This window comes from Ursus maritimus, unplaced genomic scaffold (genome assembly GCF_017311325.1).
Source record: "Ursus maritimus isolate PB19 unplaced genomic scaffold, ASM1731132v1 scaffold_24, whole genome shotgun sequence".
Classification (NCBI taxonomy): domain Eukaryota; kingdom Metazoa; phylum Chordata; class Mammalia; order Carnivora; family Ursidae; genus Ursus; species Ursus maritimus.
In genome coordinates this window covers 19602890-19621165 of record NW_024424897.1, presented here as the reverse complement: position 1 = coordinate 19621165, position 18276 = coordinate 19602890, and the positions used below count along the sequence as shown (strand labels likewise).

The 18276-nt window shown below is 53.7% G+C and overlaps 1 protein-coding gene and 1 long non-coding RNA gene across 7 annotated transcripts in view; both read left to right on the top strand.

Moving 5' to 3' along the window:
• Positions 1 to 9948, top strand: part of ATP6V0A1 (ATPase H+ transporting V0 subunit a1) — a 58884-nt gene extending 48936 nt beyond the window's left edge. For 4 of the 6 annotated variants that reach the window (XM_040640596.1, XM_040640594.1, XM_040640597.1 and 1 more), the window contains 3 exons: positions 2157 to 2274; positions 2585 to 2756; positions 8400 to 8640. In XM_040640596.1, the coding sequence (XP_040496530.1) occupies positions 2157 to 2274; positions 2585 to 2756; positions 8400 to 8493 (384 nt within the window). In that variant the 3' untranslated portion in view covers positions 8494 to 8640. Of the gene's footprint in view, positions 1 to 2156; positions 2275 to 2584; positions 2757 to 8399 lie in introns of all 6 variants that reach the window. The other 2 variants (XM_040640599.1, XM_040640598.1) reach the window with 1 other exon arrangement.
• Positions 9949 to 13461: 3513 nt separating this feature from the next.
• LOC103672575 lies at positions 13462 to 16076 on the top strand. The gene is made up of 3 exons (XR_571200.2): positions 13462 to 13513; positions 14009 to 14171; positions 15458 to 16076. It is a non-coding gene; the product is annotated as an uncharacterized LOC103672575 (long non-coding RNA).
• The last annotated feature ends 2200 nt before the right edge of the window (positions 16077 to 18276 follow it).

The window sequence follows — 18276 nt, the reverse complement described above, 5'->3', positions numbered from 1 at the left end:
ATGACGCTCTGTTAGACAAAGGACGTAGAGTAGACGTAGGGACTGGTGGGGTCAGAGGAGAACGATTAATGAGTTTGAGCGGCACTGAGTTTGAAGTGCCTGTGGCGCACTAGGAGACGTAGCACGGCTAGTTGGAAACAGGCAACACGGAAATGAAGGTGTCCATCTGGGTAGGACACACACGGCCTATGGGTGGCCGTCCAAGCCCTCAGCGGCCGTGCTGCCGGAGAGGTGTAAGAGCTGAGTCTGGACCTCCAGCATTTAAGGAAGAACCAAGACGGAGACTGGGAAGGAGCATCCAAGGAGGTAGGAGGAAAACCGAGGGCAGACGAGTGTCTCAAGAGGGAGGAGGAAAAGGCGACAGTGGGAGACACCTCAGTCTGGCCACAGAATGTGCTAGACCTCACACCTGGGAGGCAAGGGAGCGGGTGCCCAGAAAGTTGTGTTTGTGGAGCAGAGAGGGTGGAGGGCAGGGCGCAGGAGGTGAGGAGGGGATGGGCGGCGCACCTGGAGGAGAGGGTAGATGGAGTCTGCAGCATCCCTCCCCAGTCACAGCTGACTCCTGAGGCAGCGACAGGCTCCTAAGTGCTTGGCTGCCTTTCTCACTAAAGCCTCACCCACCATAGTCTCCCCCCATTATATAGAGATGAAAACTTGCCCGAGGTTACAAAGCAGGAAGCTGGGAAGAAGAGAAAGTGCAGAGAGTGTGGGTAATGCCCGGAAGGGAGGCTTCCTCTGTGTTTTCCATTTCTCTAGGGAACCCTGGGTAGATGCTGAGAAGGGTCTGGTTCTATAGGAAACCCAGCAGTCCCTGCTTTTGTGGAGCTCTTAGCAGCAGAGACCAGTGCTCCTGGGAGCCGGGACCTTTCCATCCTCTGAGCGCAGGCCCTGGGGTGACAGCCAGCACTGGTGGGAAAGAGCTCTTAGCAGCGTTGTTGGGATTGAGGTAACGAGGATTACCCTAATTTTTAGGGTAACTGGGAGGCTTGAAGCGCCTGTTGCAGAAGAAAAGCCCAGAAGTACCCAGAGTGTAGATGGTCAGGTGAGGGAGACTGAGGCAGTCGCCCAAAGATGGCATGTTGAGCTGGCCCCTCTCCCTCCTGGCCGCACCCCGGAGGCCTGGGCTGTCAGCGCTTTACCATTCAGCTCCTTCTCCCGTCCTGCCCTCATGCAATTTCCCAAGACATTGCTGGCGTCCTTTGGGAGTGGAGTCATGTGAGTCTTGAAAGAAACTGGTGAAAAACAGACTCTGACCTGAAGGCAGGGCAGGCGGGAGGCCCCGTGCTGCTTCGGGGTTCCAGTCTCCGGGTTCCGGGTGGCCTGTGTGGGAGGAGCCCGGGAAGGCCCCGCCTCCTGTGGGGGGGGGGGGGTGAGCGCCTGCAAGCTTGTTCTAGCTCTGCCCCTTTCTTCTGGAAACATTCTTGACGTGGAAAGGCAAGCTGGGAGAAAGGGAGCGTGAGAAAAACAGAAACAGAAAACAATAGACGTTGCGTGTGGTCTCCGTGAACTGGAGGGTTTTGGAAAACTCTTGTCAGCATTTCCCTGTGTCATCGTCTCAGAAGCCACAAAAGAAAAAGAAGGTTATCTTGCTCCCAACAGGTTGTAAGAATAATAAGTCAAGCGGCTGTAGAGGCTTAGTCTTGCCTCGGCAGCTTCTGGCCTGGTAGCTTCTCACCTGAAGCATGGCCAGGGTGGGGGGAGCGATGCTGCTCTCCTGAGTCAGAGCAGGGCGCTTCCTTCGGGCACTGTAGGGAGGAAGTCAGCTGGAGGAGGCCCAGCAGCAGGGCCCTGGGAGTCCCGCGTGCAGACAGTCCCTTTGAGAGCTCTTAACTCGGCATACATTCCACTCTCGAGTTTATAGCCTAGCGGGAAGAAAAAACAAATGTGTTGAGAATCATCTCATTAAGATGGAGGTCATTAAAATGTAGTGTATTAAGAGAAATGGTGTGTCCCAGTTGGGGGCTAAGCCAGGCAGGATTTCTGGGGATGGCGTAGCTGAAATCACCACCTGAGTTCAACGTTGGGGGTTCCTGGCCCGCCTGTGTAGCCGTTAGTGCTGGCGCTCAGGCCCAGGCCCGAAGCACCAAGTGGCCACAGCACCATCTGTGCGTCCCCTCCCGGCCTGATCTCTTCTCTCTGGTTTCCTCCCATGACAGTTTGACTTTGGGGACACCATGGTCCACCAGGCCATCCACACCATCGAGTACTGCCTGGGCTGCATCTCTAACACCGCCTCCTACCTGCGGCTCTGGGCCCTCAGCCTCGCTCATGCACGTGAGTGTAGTTCACTCAGGTTGAAACTTATGCTTTTCCCTTCCTCTGGGCACTGTTGAGGATGTGGGCTTAAGTAGAGGGGCTATACCATCAAGGTTCTGGAATTATGCAGACTCCTGAATCCCGGGAGAAAGATGTGCAAATGGGAGGACCAGTGCTTTTGCCAGGTTAACTATGTGCAGTAGTCCCCCTAAGGCTGCGGGAAGCCGGGGTGCAGCAAACACTTCAGGTGAGGGGCGGCAGAGCAAGGTGGAAGGCCCACAGCACCTCTTGCCAGACTGAACCGATGTCCTGTCTCTGCATTCCCCAGAGCTGTCTGAGGTGCTCTGGACCATGGTGATCCACATCGGCCTCAGCGTGAAGAGCTTGGCAGGAGGTTTGGCACTATTCTTCATTTTCGCCGCCTTTGCCACCCTGACCGTGGCCATCCTCCTGATCATGGAGGGCCTCTCGGCCTTCCTCCACGCACTGCGGTTACACTGGTGAGCGGCACCGAGTTCGGGGGGCTGGGGGAGGGCAGCTTTATTCTTGTACAGAATCCAGAGACATTAGGAAGTGTCTGCTTTCATTCACATCGTTATGCCCAAGGACCTGCATTAGGAGTGAGCTTCAGGAAATGTCCACAGAAAAGCACAGCTCACTTTTCAGAGCCCCCAAGGGAGAATTCTCTGGTGGGTGTTGTCAGATTCCCTCTCCCTGCCTTCAGCCTTCTTCACTGCTCTTGATTATGGCTTAAAAGACTTGCTGAGGTGGTTGGTATTTGGGGTTTTTTTTTTGCTCTGGCATAAACTTTCTCCTATCTTCAGAGCAATGGAAGCAACTCTGGAATAGATTTGCAGTCCAGGAAGGTGCTAGAGCGCACTGTACCCCAGTTTTGTCCCCCTTGTTCTGTCATTGTGCTGGTGTGTTTGGGCAGGAGCCATGGCAGCTCCATGCAGATAAGGGGGTTCCTGGTTCCATAGTGTGTAGCTCAGTACCCTGAAGCAGCTTCTTCACAAGGGCAGGTTTGGATTTGTTTGTTTTTGTTAAAGTAGTTTGTGGCTTTTAATGGCTCTGCCTGGAGAGAGCTAGCTCAGCCCCAGGGCGTGGGAGAGGTGGGGTCTGGTCCAGGCAGTGACCCTGTGACCTCAAGGTACAGTTACCAGATTTAGCAAATAAAATTACAGGACACCCAGTGAAATTTGAATTTTAGATTAACAATGAACTTTTTTTTAGTATAAGTATGTCCCAAATGTACATGGGACATACTCATACTAAAAACTAGGCGTCCTGTACTTTATCTGGCTTCATGCCCTCCCTCTTTTGAGTCTCCACTTCCTCCTTTATGTTGTGATTCTCCCTCTCTTTTTGGGTCTCAAACCCCAGTGGTTCTGGAAGCTCTGGACCCTCTCCCTTGAGAAACACCCCCCAGTTTTACCCATTTAGGGAGTCACAAACTCCCTGACCCTTCCTCAGGAACTCCTAGACGAGATGGTCTGTGGTACCATTGATCTCAAGATCAGAGAGTGTATGGAATGTCCCGTTACATCAGATTTCTAAACCTGAACCAAAGGATCCTCTTCCCCGTTCCCTTTATCTTTGGTTTTCCTCCTGACTTGGTCATGCTGAGCCCCCTCAGAGATTCCTCTGTTTGCTGTTTAAATGACAGGGGACCGGGAGGCATGGAAGGGCGGGGCATAACTGGGACTTACTCTTCCCTCAAAAGCTCCTTTAAAATAACCTGTCCTCTGGCTGGCATTCCTCCCCCTCGCCGCCCTCCTCCCCACCCAGCTGTTGTTTATTTACTGTCCAGCCAGGAGGCTAGGAGCGCTGCGTGGCTCAGACTGCTGGCACGCTACCCTGTTCTCAGCTTATCAGCATACTCTCGCCCCAGCACACTTCCTCAGCCACTCGGTATGAGGGAATGTCTGTGTAACCAGCCTGTGGTGACTCACTGTTCCTTCCTTCCTTTCCTAGTACTTCTCTGTCTCCTGAGCCCTGGGCTTGTGGGCTTAGTGACTACCCCACCTGAATTCCAACCCAAGTGGGGAGCCTGTCGCCTCCTCCCTGGGTGGGCAGGGGAGCAGTCACGGTGCTGGGTCAGAACTATCAGAGCAGTGAGCCAGCCACACCGCAGAGGGAGGAAGGTCGCCTGAGTCCGGGCCTAGTCTCCAGAGTGAGCAGAGGCAGCTTGGGAGGCCATGTTCTGTTGTCGCCAGAAGGATTATTTCTTCCTCAGGGATACCTGTGGCCTTCAAGTGAAGGTATCTTCCCACGTTCCCTGTGAATGAGCCCAAGGACCTGATGAGTGACAAGAGATCAGGCTTCAGAATTAGGCCCACCTGGGTTCAAATTCTGGCTCTGTTACTGGCTGGGTGACCCTGAGGAGAGCACGTACCTCTCTGAACCTCACTTTCTTTCGTGTGAAGAGAGGATGATATCCACGTAACATGGTTGCCGTGATAAATATGAAATAACGCACATACTAGGCGCCTGTCACAGTGTCACGGCACATCATAAACTGTGTTCAAGGGCAGATTGCAGCCACCCGCTTAGAAGTGGGCCGCCCTGTGGAGAGGGTATCTTGGCCTGGGTCCCCTTGTAAAGAAACTGCTTGTAGTGTTTAGAGAGGGGAGACCCCCTGGGGGAGGCACATCTGAATGCCTATAGTTTTCAAGGAACGGACTTATCAGACAAACTTATGGGTTGCTTTGTTTGGGTAGTGGAGGTATCGCAGAGAAGAGAAACCCGAAACTCCTTTGTCCGGCTTTCAGAATCCATTGTTGGAGGTCCCGTTTGGAGCATTGCCCTTACTGAAAGGGGGTGAATGAAAAGGGTGCTCGTGCTCCCCCTCCTGGCCGAATGTGGATGTGCTGCAGGGATTCCTGGGCCTTCTAGTCCCCCAGGACTGTAGGAATTCTGAGTTGTGGCCCTCTTGTGAGGCTGGGGACAGCTTGTCCTACCGAAAATGGCTGTGGGATATTGCTGCTGTTTTCCTTGGGGTCCAGCCTGGGCGTCTTCATACCCGTCACTTTACCCCTGGCTGTCAGCTGGGGTTTCCTGATCCTGATGCAAGGGCTGCCCCATTATAAAAGTTCTGGATGTCTTCAGTGGGGACAAGAACAACAACGTCTGCTCTGGTAACAAACCACTAATCTGAGATTCATGTAGGGTCCTAAGAAGGTGGGTGATATATTTGAAAACAAGAGTGAACAGGCTACTGTCCCAGCCTGCTAATTCCGTCTCCTTCTGATCAGAGTTACATGTCTCTCTATTTTTGCCTACTGTAATTAGCTGTCTTTTCTTCCTCAGGAAAGCAAAGGCAGGGATAGGGTTTGTCAGTTTGTGGACAGCAAACTGACTTTAGTAGGAAGACTGTTGCCCTGTAGCCCACTTTCAGGAACCGAATCCCTTCTTACCGAGCAGATTCCACATACGTGTCAGTGCACACACTTGCGCATTCACAGATTGCTTGAAGGCCAAGGGAAGGTGGGGACCAGACTGTCGTAAGGAGTGGAGTGGCGCTGCAGCAGGACACCACGGGACGGTTGTGGGAACGGCTGGCCCGGAAGTAAGCACACCTGAAGTGTAGTTCCTGGCTGCCATCATTGCCCTGACATGTGGGCCATCAGACAGATGTGCGTTCAGGCCCTGGACTGTTCAGAGAGTGGCAGAAAGGGCCAGAGAAGCAGCTCAGCCCAGAAAAGAACTGCCTCTTTTCACTCACACCCCCCGCCAGGAAAGGAAGAAGACCCAGGACTCTTTTCCCATTCCCTCACTCAAGGAAACAAGGTTTCCTGTTACATAGCAGTGGTGAGCGCTCCGGGCACTCCCGTTTATCCTTCGGGGTCACTGGGGAGCCTTTGTCAGGTACTGCAGCTGAAAGGAAAGGATCTCCGAGAAACCCATCCGACTTCCCGAGGCCCTCCTCACAACCGTGGAATTCTAGAGGTGCATTTTGGTGGCTTGGGGCGTGGCGGGGCCCTGGAGGGTCCCTGGGTGGTGTAGCAAGCTCCTAAAAGAAGAGGCACTTGCAGGGCGGCGAGCAGGGCCCCCTGGGCCCCGGCGTAAAAGACTTCATGTTTGTACTTTCTCAGGAAGCACACATTTCCCTGGTTGGGAGGGAGAAGAGGGTGGGGAGCAAGATAGGGAGATTGCTTTCCAGCCTTGTTCTGGGAGGTTGAGGTAAGCGAGGCGGAGAAGGGACGTGAAGTCAGGCTGACCCTGAGATGCCCAAGATGTCCATGGTGGTGGCCACCCTAAGTCTCTAACCGCAGGCAGTGGCTGGCTGGTGGTAGAGGCGGTATCAGGCCATGTGTCAGAGGGACCGCCCGTGTGCTCATATGGCAGAATTTATGCACCTGCATTCCAGACACATGTAGCCCTTCCTTCCCTCTGGGCCCCCTGGGTAGATGCAGAGGAATGCCAAGAGAAGGATGGTGATCCCATGGGCATCTGAAAACTTCTGAAGCTTCTATTCCATTCGTCCAGTTTGGAATTTGAATTGTTTGTGTGATTAGCCGGCCAGGGGCTCAGAGTTCTGGACCCCTTATAGACCCTAAGGTGACTTGCCCACCATCTCACTGCATGAATGCAAATGGGATGTGTCCAACCCTTTCCAGTTGTTCAGAAAGGCCCTTGCCATATGCAAACAGCATAGTCAACATGAACATTCAGACCCAACCAGTGGATGAGGAGCAGGAACCTACCCCATCCCCACCGAATTCCCCCAACAGAGGCCTGAATGGCTGTAGCTTCTACGTTCTCGGGGTTGGGATATGGGGACAAGTCCAGATGCCGGGTTGAAATTGCTTTTGTTAGGAATCCTGTGACTGACCAGTTTGAAGCCCCCTCCCCCAGGTCCTATTTTCCCTTGGCCCAGGGAACCCTCCAGAGTCCGGGAGGCTTTGGGACCTTGGCCCAGACCCTGGAATGTGGGGCTGGGAGGAGAAGGCCGCCTGTTCTTAAACGCCCACACAGAAAGTTCTGTTCACCTCTTCTCCCCAGGGGGTGGAGCCAGCAGCTCTGCAGTGTCCTCAGCCAGCACCCCAGGGCCTTTGAGGACCTCTGAGGACCTCTGAGTGCCACCACAGACCATCCACGATGCAGGCAGTCCTTCCAGTGTGCAGGCCTCTGGGCTTGGAGGCAGGAAGGAGCCCATTGCCCGTAGCCTGCCCCAGCCCCCAGCTCCGCCTGTCCTTGCAGGGCTTCTGGCACCCCCAGGGTCACACAGCCCCAGTGGAAACTATTCCTCAGGGCAGCTCTCCTTGGCTTTTTTATCCTCTGAATCATGCATTTTTCTGCCCATATTTGGTGGTGATTTGGTTGCTGGGCGGCCATCCAGGGAGTATGCAGGGGGAAGCGTAGCCTGCAGCCTGGCTCTGCTTCCAGGAGTGCCGTCTTCCTGCCCCTCGGAGTCTGAAAGGGCCCCAGGGAGACCGGCAGCCATGGATGCTGAACTGCTTGGGAAGGGAGGTGAAGCTCTGCTTTTCCTTTCAGCCCTTGGGGGAAGAATTTGTTCTCAGATGTTTTTGTAGTTGAAGAGTATTTTTGCCATTACTTGGAGAAGACTCCCCCCTCACCTTCCTGGGAATTTCCTCCCCAAAGCATCCAGCCTTTACTCGCAACCCTCCCTTCTCCTTCCTCCTGTGAGAAAGAAACAAACTAGAAAACAAGGGCCCTTGCCAGAGTCTCTGGCGCTGAGCTCGCTGCCGCCCAGGGGCTTCCCTGAGAGGTTCACCGTGAGCCCCTGCACCCCGGCCAGGAGCCTGGTATCTAGTCTCTACATTGCCCTTAGAGACTCAAACCAACCGCACTTCTGTTGCACATGGCTAGACAGAGTTTTGCGTAAACATACTCTGCTCAGCAGGAAGGAGCAGAACTGAGGAAAAACCAGTGAGGAGGTATGCAGGCACTCTTGCCTTGCCGAGGGCAGGCCCTGGCTTCAGAAGCGGGGATTTGTGTGTGCTGTGGGAAGTAGGCCAAGGCCTGGGTTTGGTGGGTGGGTGGCAGAAGGCCGGGCTGCTTTCCCAAGCTCAGCTAGGAAAGTGAGGCCTTGGGGAGGAGGGTCAGAGCATCTTTCTAGCCCACTGTGAAATCCCAAAAGGATTCTATGGAATGATGACTTTCCTTTTCCCTTTCCCCAGGGTCGAGTTCCAGAATAAATTCTACAGCGGAACCGGTTTCAAGTTCCTACCCTTCTCCTTTGAGCACATTCGGGAAGGGAAGTTTGACGAGTGATTCCTTTGTGGGGCTGTGTGCCGGCGGGCTGCCCTCCCCACTCCCTCCACAGTGGTTAGCTGTGCTCCTCTCGCCTGTTGGTTGTGCTCCCTGGGTACCAGGACGTGTGTGCCATCCCCGCCACCCCTCCTCCAGCCGCCTGTGAGTCATTTAGATAGACCCGTCCCTCCCTGGTCCCCTGCCCCCGCCAACTTTATGTGTAGTGTAGTGATTTTCTAGAGAAAAGCGGGCTCTGGCTGTCACTCACACCCACTGGGCACCGGCCCCGCCCTCCCAGCCTCCGTCCAGCCAGAGACAGCCCTTTCTCTGTCCCCTATCGGTAAACAAGTTAGTGCATTTTACCTTTGAGCCCGAAGCCCTCGGAAGGAGACCCGTCACCATCCACACCCAGACTTTGAGCCCCCTCTTCCTGCCACTGTAGTTATTGGTTGGGGGTAGGGTTGCTCTTTAACATGCCCTACTCTTGGATTAGCAGGGGTGGGTCCAGGAAGATGGTATCTGTCCTCTGCCCATCCCTCTGGTCTTCAGAGCAGTTGTTAATCAGGAATTCAGCTGAATGCAACTATGCCGGTGTGTGTAGCTTCTCCCTGTCACTCCCAAGGGTCCCAGGGTACCCAGCACCACCTCCCTTACCCGCGCCGGGGTGACCCAAACAGAGGTCCTGGCTGCCTCCTGTGGCTGGATGCTTCTAGGCCATGCTGGGGGCCCTGCCACAAGCACGCCCTCTGGGCAGAGGGTTCAGACTTGCTCTTTCCTGGTGCAGACCCCAAGACCTACCTTCCCCTACCCCTAATCATGAGTCTCGAGGGCAGGACCGTGGTCATCCAGGGTGGTTCTGCCTGCAGACCTGCCTTCTCTGCCCTCCAGTGCCCCTCCCCACTTCCACTGGGGACCCAGTCAAGGGAGCGGGGTCCTGGGCAGCGAAGGCTGGCGCCGTTTACAGTTTGCGGATTGGAGGCAATGGCCAGGGCTGCAGCACGCTGGTTGTGAGAGCTGCACGGCCTTGCCCTGTGGGCCGATGGTGAGCAACCCCCCTCCCCGCAACGGGCCACCTCTCCTGTCACCCCCATGCTGGGCTATGGCTCTTAGGGCCTTTTAATCATGTGTTGACACAGCAGCCGTGGCTGTTTCAGCTAAATTGAACCCTGTGGCCCCCAGTGGTAGAGATAATCCTCTGAATTGGCCAGGCCCCTGCCCTCCTCCCACCCTGGCTTTTCTGAGTGAGTTACTTGGAGCTGCTCACGACTCTCCTGGGCATGGGCCACGCACCCAGCTTCCCTGTGTGCTGGCCAGTGTGACCCTGTGCTGAGCCCCCTCCCCTCTGGGCCCAGTGGTTTACATGATGACCTTTGCTCTGTTTACAGCGGGGGTTTGAAGCAGAGCTCTTTGTCAGGAACCCTGCCCAAGGCCCTTCTGTTACACATTCCTGTGCTGAATAAAGTGTGTTTGACTCTACCAGGGAGGCTGCCTGTCCTTGTGCCCACAGCCCCTGTGTCGCACGCCCCTGCCCCTTTTCCAGCATGTCTGCTTTCCTGTGATCAGAGGCCACAGCTGCAGGCAGGGCAGTTTGTGAAATTCTCACCTCTCAAGTTTCCCAGGCGCCTTCCCCTCCCTGGAGCCCAGCAGCTTCATAGCTACTGCGTCTGGTGGGGAGGGGATCTGGGGACCCGTCCTCCTCTTCCTCTCCTGCCCTACCACCCAGACAGCAGGGGAAGAGGAGGCCTGGGCATCTGTCCACCTGCCTCTCTTCTCCAAGTGTGCTTTCCAGGACTCAGTAGCCTGGCTATTTTGAGCCCCAGTGCCCTTGGCCTTGGTGTTAAGTGGAGGCTCTCTATGGGGTTCATCAGGGCAGTGGGAGAATGTGAGGTGCTGAGGTCGGCAGGCTGCTGAAGAGCCAGCAGGCGGGGTGGGCAGGGAGGGCGCCGTCTCCCTCCTGACTGCCATGTAAGGCACCCACATTCTTCCTCAGTGCCCTCCCTCCCCATTCCTCCTGGGGCCTCCAGGATGGGGGCTGCGCAGGAATGTGAGCAGCGGGCTGACAGCTGCTGCCCCGGGAGCGGTGAGGAGGGGCAGGAACACGGTGTTTCGGTGTTTCGGTGTTTCGTGTTCCTTATCCTCGAGCGCTCTCCTCCCTGACGGGCCACCTGCCCTGGAACAAGCCGTGGAGTGCCACACCCCCACCTGGCTCTACACGCGTGCGCAGTCCAGGATGGGCCTTCAGGGGGAGGAGCTCCTTTAGTCTCTGCTTTGCTACTGACTCAAAAAGGAGGTTTAATAAGAATAGATATTTGGAATCAATGGAATAGAAATGAATTGAGAGTCCAGAAGTAAATAGATTGACTTTTACTTTGTGGAAAATTGAGCTTCCACAAAGGGGCCAAGACAGTTCAGCTTGGGCAGAACAGTCTTCCACAACTAGTATTTGTACAACTGGGTATCCACGTGCGAAAGAACAAATTTGGACTGCAGTCCCCATGCTGTATATAAAAATTAACTCAAAGTGGGCCGTCGATCTAAATGTAAAAGTTAAAAACTAAAACTCCTCGGGGAAATTCTAGGAGAATGTCTTTGTGAGCTTAGGTTAGGTGATGATTTTTAGATACAACACCAAAAGCAAAGCGATAAAAAGATTAAAGAGGGGCGCCTGGGTGGCACAGTGAGTTAAGTGTCTGACTGCTGGTTTCCCCTCAGGTCCTGATCTCGGGGTAGTGAGAGCGAGCCTGGCATCGGGCTCAGCGCTCAGTGCAGAGTCTGCTTGAGTTTCTCTCCCTCTCCTCTCCCCTGCCCTACCCCCCCAAAAGAAATTTTAAACAAACAAAAAAAAAAGATAAAAGATAAGGGCCTTAGGGCTGCCTAAGGTGGCTCAGTCAGTGGAGCGTCCAACACTTGATTTCAGCTCAGGTCGTGAATTCAGGGTCATCAGACCCAGCCCAGCATTGGGCTCTGTGCTCAACACAGACCGCTTCTCCCTTTCCTCCTCTTCCTCTGCCCCTCACGCCCCCGCCACATAGGCACTCCCTCTCTCTCTAAAATAAAATAAATCTAAAAAAAAAAAAAAAAGATAAGGGACTTAGTCTTACAAGGTTTTGTACTTTTTTTTTAAATGATTTTATTTATTCATTTGACAGAGACAGCAAGAGAGGGAACACAAGCAGGGGGAGTGGGAGAGGGAGAAGCAGACTCCCCACTGAGCAAGGATCCCGATGCCGGTCTCAGTCCCAGGACCCTGGGACCGTGATCTGAGACGAAGGCAAACGTTCAACAACTGAGCCACTCAGGGGCCCACAGGTTGTGTACTTTAAAGGATGGAATCCAAACTCTAACACTGGGAGAAGCTGCGAATCATATCTAATAAGGGACATATATCTAGCATATATATAAAGAACTTTTACAATTCAGTCATAATTATATAAGTAAATACCTTAATTTAAGAGGTAAAATTGGGGGTGACTGCCTGGCGCAGTAGAGCGTGCAACTTTTGATCTCGAGGTAGTGAATTCAAGTCCCATGTTCGAGTCCCAGGGGTATAGAGATTACTTTAAAATAAAATCTTAAGGGGTGCCTGAGTGGCAGTTAAGCGTCTGCCTTTGGCTCAGGTCATGATCCCAGGGTCCTGGGATGGAGCCCCACATCAAGCTCCTTGCTCAGCGGGGAGTCCGCTTCTCCCTCTTCCTCTGCTCCTCCCCCTGCTTGTGCACTCTGTCTCTCTCTCTCTGTCAAATAAATAAAAATCTTTAAAAAAATGTTTATAAAAAAGAATAAAATAAATAAAATCTTAAAAAAATAATAAAAGCGGGGCGCCTGGGTAGCGCAGTCATTAAAGCGTCTGCCTTCGGCTCAGGGCGTGATCCCGGCGTTCCAGGATCAAGTCCCACATCGGGCTCCTCCCCTGGGAGCCTGCTTCTTCCTCTCCCACTCCCCTGCTGTGTTCCCTCTCTCGCTGGCTGGCTCTCTGTCACATAAATAAATAAAATCTTTAAATAATAATAATAATAATAATAATAAATAATTTTTTTAATTTAAAAAATGAAAGGATGAGTAGGCATTTCTAGGAAGAAAACAGAACACAAATGAGCAATAAGCCCATTAAAAGATGATTAGCATCATTAGGGAAATACAAATCAAAACCACAAGAGGATCTGCCACATCAAATCCACCATGAAAGGCAGTAATAATGGGACAATACAAGTGTGGACAAGGATGTGGAAGAATTGGAACTGTAGTTGGGGGGGGAGAATGGAAAATGGTGCAGCTCCTTCAGAAAGCCATCTGGCAGTTCTTCAAAATGTTGAACATAGAATTAATATGAGTCAACGATTCAACTTCTACACATCTACCCAAGAAAAATGGGGGGAAAATGCATACAAACTTGTACACAGGTGTGCATCGTGGTATTGGTCATTGCCCCAAAATGGAAACAACCCAGATGTCCATTAGCTGAAGACTGGGTGAGCAAAGAGTGGCCCAGCCATCCATACGACAGGTATTAGTCAACAGTGAAGAGGAATCTAGTACTGACACGTGCTACTACATGGATGAACGTCAAAAGCATCATGCTAAGAACCCAGACACAAGACCTTATAATGTGTGATTCCATTTGTGTGAAATTTCTAGAATGGGCAGACTGGTAGAGACAGATAGTAGGTTGGCGGTTGTCTAGGACTGGATGTTGGCTGGGGCCGGATTAAAATGGCAGCAGTGACTGCTAATAGGTATAGGGGTTCTTTTGAGGAATGATGAAAATGTAAAATTATTATAGGAACAGTAGCACAACTCTGAATTTACTAAAAACAACATTGCTAAATTGAACGTTTATTTTTTTTAAGATTATTTATTTATTTATTTGACAGACAGGGCACAAGCAGGGGGAACGGCAGACAGAGGGAGAAGCAGGCTCCCCGCTGAGCAAGGAGCTCGATGTGGGGCTCCATCCCAGGACCCTGGGATCATGACGTGAGCTGAAGGCGGACACTTAACTGACTGAGCCACCCAGGCGCCCCTGAATTGAACATTTAAATTGGTAAACTTTATGGTATATATCAATAAAATGGGGCAGGGGCTGGGAGACCTAGGGCTTCCACAGGGAGAATTTCCTCCCTTGCCCAGCGGAAAAGACCTAAGCAGAACTTCCGGGATCTAGTGGCCTTGGGCTGCCTCCAGCCCAGCCAGCTAAAGATGGACTGAGTAGGAACTGAGCCACAGAGGGGGACGGGGAATACCAGGAGCCCTGGGGTATGGGCGGGGAACAGGTTGGATCCATTGCTCCTGTGTTTAAGGGACATGCCATGTATCCTGATCCCCTTCTTATGGAATCACTGCACCCCAGACCTCTGCTGAGTGAGTCTGTGCTCTTGTCCAGGGAGTGCCCCACCTTGAGGTACTATAACAAGTGTGGGAGAGGGTGGCTTGGTGTTCCAGAAATAGGAGACAAGTCCATCAGCATTTTCAGGACCCCACTCTCCATCCTGTCCTTCACTGGGGGCCTGAGAAGGACTGCCCCTTTTTTTGCCCGCAGAAGCCCTGGGTGGAAGGGGCATTGGAGCTTCCCTCAGATCTCAAGATTTTCAATGACCTGCCTGCTCTCCCAGCTCCCCAGCTGACCCAAGGCATGTCCTGGGTGTGGACTGTCCCCTGGTGGCGAGACAAGGAAGGAGCCACACGTTCCTCCTCACAGCAAGGTGGGTGGGATCCTACAGGCTGTGACAGGCAGAAAGGGGTAAGTGACCCTGAAGGTATTCTGGGGTGCATAGGCAGAAGGTCAGGCTGGCCAGGAACGAAAGAGGAGACAGATGGAGAGCGGAGAGCCCAGCTCACTTGTTCCATACACGTTAACTGAAAAATAAAGTGTGTCATGGGAAAATGATCAGACAGTACAAAAGGCCCTATTACAAAAGCCCTCCTCCCACCCTGAGAGTCCCAGTGCCCCACCCAAGGCAACCACTGTTTACAAGGCCTTTTTTGTTGTTGTTTTTGTTTTTAACACAAATGGGAGTTTGCTATACCCACTAATTTGACCTTTAAATATAAATACATATATATATATAATATAAATATATAGCTTGCAGAACAGTAACACCACACATCGTCCTCATCCTTTTTTTTTTTTCAGCTAATAGTTGATATTTCATCAGTTGATGCACCTTAATTTCTTCAACCACCCCCTACTGTCAAAGAGTTCCCAGCCTGGAGGGCGTGGGTGGCACAGCGGTTAAGCGTCTGCCTTTGGCTCAGGGTGTGATCCCGGCGTTATGGGATCGAGCCCCACATCAGGCTCCTCCGCTGGGAGCCTGCTTCTTCCTCTCCCACTCCCCCTGCTTGTGTTCCCTCTCTCGCTGGCTGTCTCTATCTCTGTCAAATAAATAAATAAAATTTAAAAAAAAAAAAAAAAAAGAGTTCCCAGCCTGGTGGGGAAGATGAGCAGAGACAGTGTGACTTGTCCCACGTAATCCGTGAAGCTCCTGCCCAGCATCTATGAGCTCAGGCCTTGAATGTGCTACAAACTCCCTGGAAGGTGTCCCTAATCTTTTGCTGCTTCCAGCAACCCCCACCACTCTAGATGAATCCAGATCCCACAGAGAGGCACCCTGAGCCTGACCACCTCCAGCCCAACTCCCCCAACAGAAACACTGGTAAAATGATCCTGGGAGGAAAGTCTGACAAGTCTTACCCAGATTAAAGGCTGTTTGGAGGGGGAATTGGAGAGAAGTGGAGAGAGGCCCCGGGGGCTATAGGCTATGGCCCCAGGAGGACACAGCTCTCTGGGCTAGTCTAGGAGCTGCTCCCTGGGAAAAGGTGAGAACCTTCTGATACCAGGAACTGACTGGGAGCAGGGCTGCACCTCCCACAGGAGCTGCTCGCTGAGCTGGGAACAAGGCAGGGGGACTGCAGTTTGTGCCTGTGGCTGGGCAGGGGGCAGAGGAGCCGGGCAAGCTCAGGGAACTCCCACGTTTTCTTTTCGTTTCAGGCTCTGGATTCTCTGCACCGGCAACTCTTCCTCTGACCCCTCCCCTTCCTCTAAGCAGTTTCACTCAGGCCTGACAATCTGGAAAAAGCTACATCTGTATCCAAAAGGACCCAGAATCCTCTTAGAACGTGTGGTGCTCCCAAAGGGCCCACCGCTTCATGCCACCACATAGCTCCACCCCGCCCAGGCGGGCAGCCTGAAAAGTGGCATCGTTTGGGAACGGTGGCAAGAACGCTGGTCTGGGAGTTGGGAGGTCCGGGTTCCAGTCCTGGACATATTCTTCTACCGGTTACTGATCTTGTCCGAGTCACTTCCTTTCTCTGGCCCTCAGTTTCCCAATATGTGCAATGAAGATATGGGCTCCATCTGTCCTGCTTCCACTGCCCTTTAAGGATCAAATGGAGAGCCCCTAACTGCGCCCACCCCCCACCCTGCCTCACCATGGCCAGTCCAGACTCACATGACCCATCTCTCCTTCAACTTCCTGACCTTTTAGTTCCTCAAATCTGCCCAGCTCTTTCTTTACCCTTTCATGGTCTTCATGTATATACATTTTTCTCTGCCGGGAATGCTCTCTCCTCCCTCTTTCCTAGTCAATCCCAATTTAATTCATATTAAATGTCACTTCCTTTTGGAAGCCTTAGGCCAGGTATCTTTGTATTTCTTCACAGCATCACAACTTTACTTATGTTAGGGTGGCCAGTGTCCTGGGCAAAGAATTGCAAAAAGAGTAGAGGAAAAAGCAGGACAGAGTTTATTCTTCAAGGGAGGAGAGGAGTCAGACATCCAAGAGAAGTCACCTGAGTTTCTGTCAGTCTGGGTATTTTTAAGGCGTTTTGAAGGATGTGAGAGGGCTGCAGCTGTGTCCTTGGGGAGGGGGTATGGGCGGGGGAGGTCGACTCTTGGCCAGGTAGAGCAGATGTTAGAATCTTTGAGGGGCTCTGTCCCAGGCTCATCCGGGATATGGGTTGTGGTCAGACTAGAGAAGAGTATGTTTTGTAGTTGGGGTCTACTGGCTGAGAGTGGAGGGCACCATAACCTAGAGAAACAGAGTTACGGCCAAGTGCAGACACCTGTGAGTTTTGTCTGTAAGCTTTGCTGGGGGGGGGCGGGAGTGGACTTTGAACAGATTCAATTTTTTTAGGACTAAATTAATTTATTCAGAGCACGTGAGCGGGGAGGGGGGCAGAGGGAGAAGGAGAGAGAAGCTCAAGCAGACTCCCTGCTGAACCCCATGTGAGGACGGATCTCACAACCCCGAGATCATGACCTGAGCCAAAGTCAAGAGTCAGCTGCTTAAACGGCTGAGCCACCCAGGCGTCCGGATTCCTTTCAATTTATGTAAGTATTTGGTTTCCAGGTTTTCCCTAGAGGAGGGTGGCCGTGCCTGGTACAAAATAAAACTCCAAATAAAAGTATCTGTTGGACAGTTGCCTGGATGGAGAACAGTAAATCACATGTGAACACCCTCCAGGAACAACGGTACCTGAAGGCGCTTGTGAAGGGCACCGGGTCACAGCCGGTGCTTTTGAAGACACGGGTCACGCGCTCCCGCACCACGTGCGGTCTGAAGACACGCTCCGGGCTCCAGTCGGGGACCCGGAAGCGCGGTCTCTCGGGAGCGGGCTCGTGCGCTAGCTTCTGTGCCACGTGGTCTGAGGCCCACAGCTGATTGGACGCGGGCCGTCCCGCCCCCTAGTCAAGTCGCAATTGATGCCCCGCGGGCCCCGGTCAGCCCGAGACCGCAGGACCATGGAGGCAGCAGCTGTGGCGGCGGTCCTGGGCTTCCTGCTTCTGGCCGCCGCGGGCCGCTCGGCCGGGGACGAGGCCCGGGAGGCGGCGGCCGTGCGGGCGCTGCTGGCCCGGCTGCTGGGGCCCGGGCCGGCGGCCGCCTTCTCGGTGTCGGTGGAGCGCGCCCTGGCGGCCGAGTCCGGCCTGGACACCTATCGCTTGAGCGGCGGCGGCGCCGGGGCGTTGGTGCGGGTGCTCGGCTCCAGCGGCGTCGCCGCCGCCGCGGGGCTGCACCGCTACCTGCGCGACTTCTGCGGCTGCCACGTGGCCTGGTCCGGCTCCCAGCTGCGCCTGCCGGAGCCGCTGCCCGCCGTTCCGGAGGAGCTGACCGAGGCCACGCCCAACAGGTACGGGGCCCGCCGGGTCCCCCGCCCCCTGCGGCCGCCTGCACCTGCCTCCGCCTCCCACCTCCCGCCCCAGGGCGCCAGAGGCCCCTCCCCGCCCCGCGGCAGCTGCTGCAGGGAGACTGAGCGGAGCGCGGGCTTTAGGGTCGCCCTGCCTCTAAAAGCCGTGTGTCCTTGAATAAGTCACTTAGCCTCTCAGAGCCTCAGTGGGCTCATCTGAAAAATGGAAATATAACATCTATCACGCAGTGTTGGTCGTGAGGATTTGCACCGTGACGGGCGTAGAATTTGTGGTGCAGAAAATGCTATTCCTTTCCTTCCACCTTCTCTTGGAAAATGCCCACCGAGGAATGACACCCACCCCCTCACAGCCTCCGTTCTGGCGCTTGTCCCACCGCAGGGAGGTGGTGTGTGCACACACCTGTCTCCACATTAGACTGTGGGGAGAGGGACCCCCCCCCTTCCAGGACAGGGACCAGTGTTGCCATAGAACACTTAAACACTGTGCAGAAGGGGGCTCTAGCAGAGTTGGCTGGAAATGCAGTGTGCTCTCCCAGATAGCTGCCTGGCTACAGCTGGGGGCGCCTCGGACGCTCCCGAACTGATCCGGACAGGCCGAGGCCCCGGACTCGAGGGCCTCAGGCTCCTCCTAAGACGGCTCTTGGCTTTTGGGGGAAAGATTTA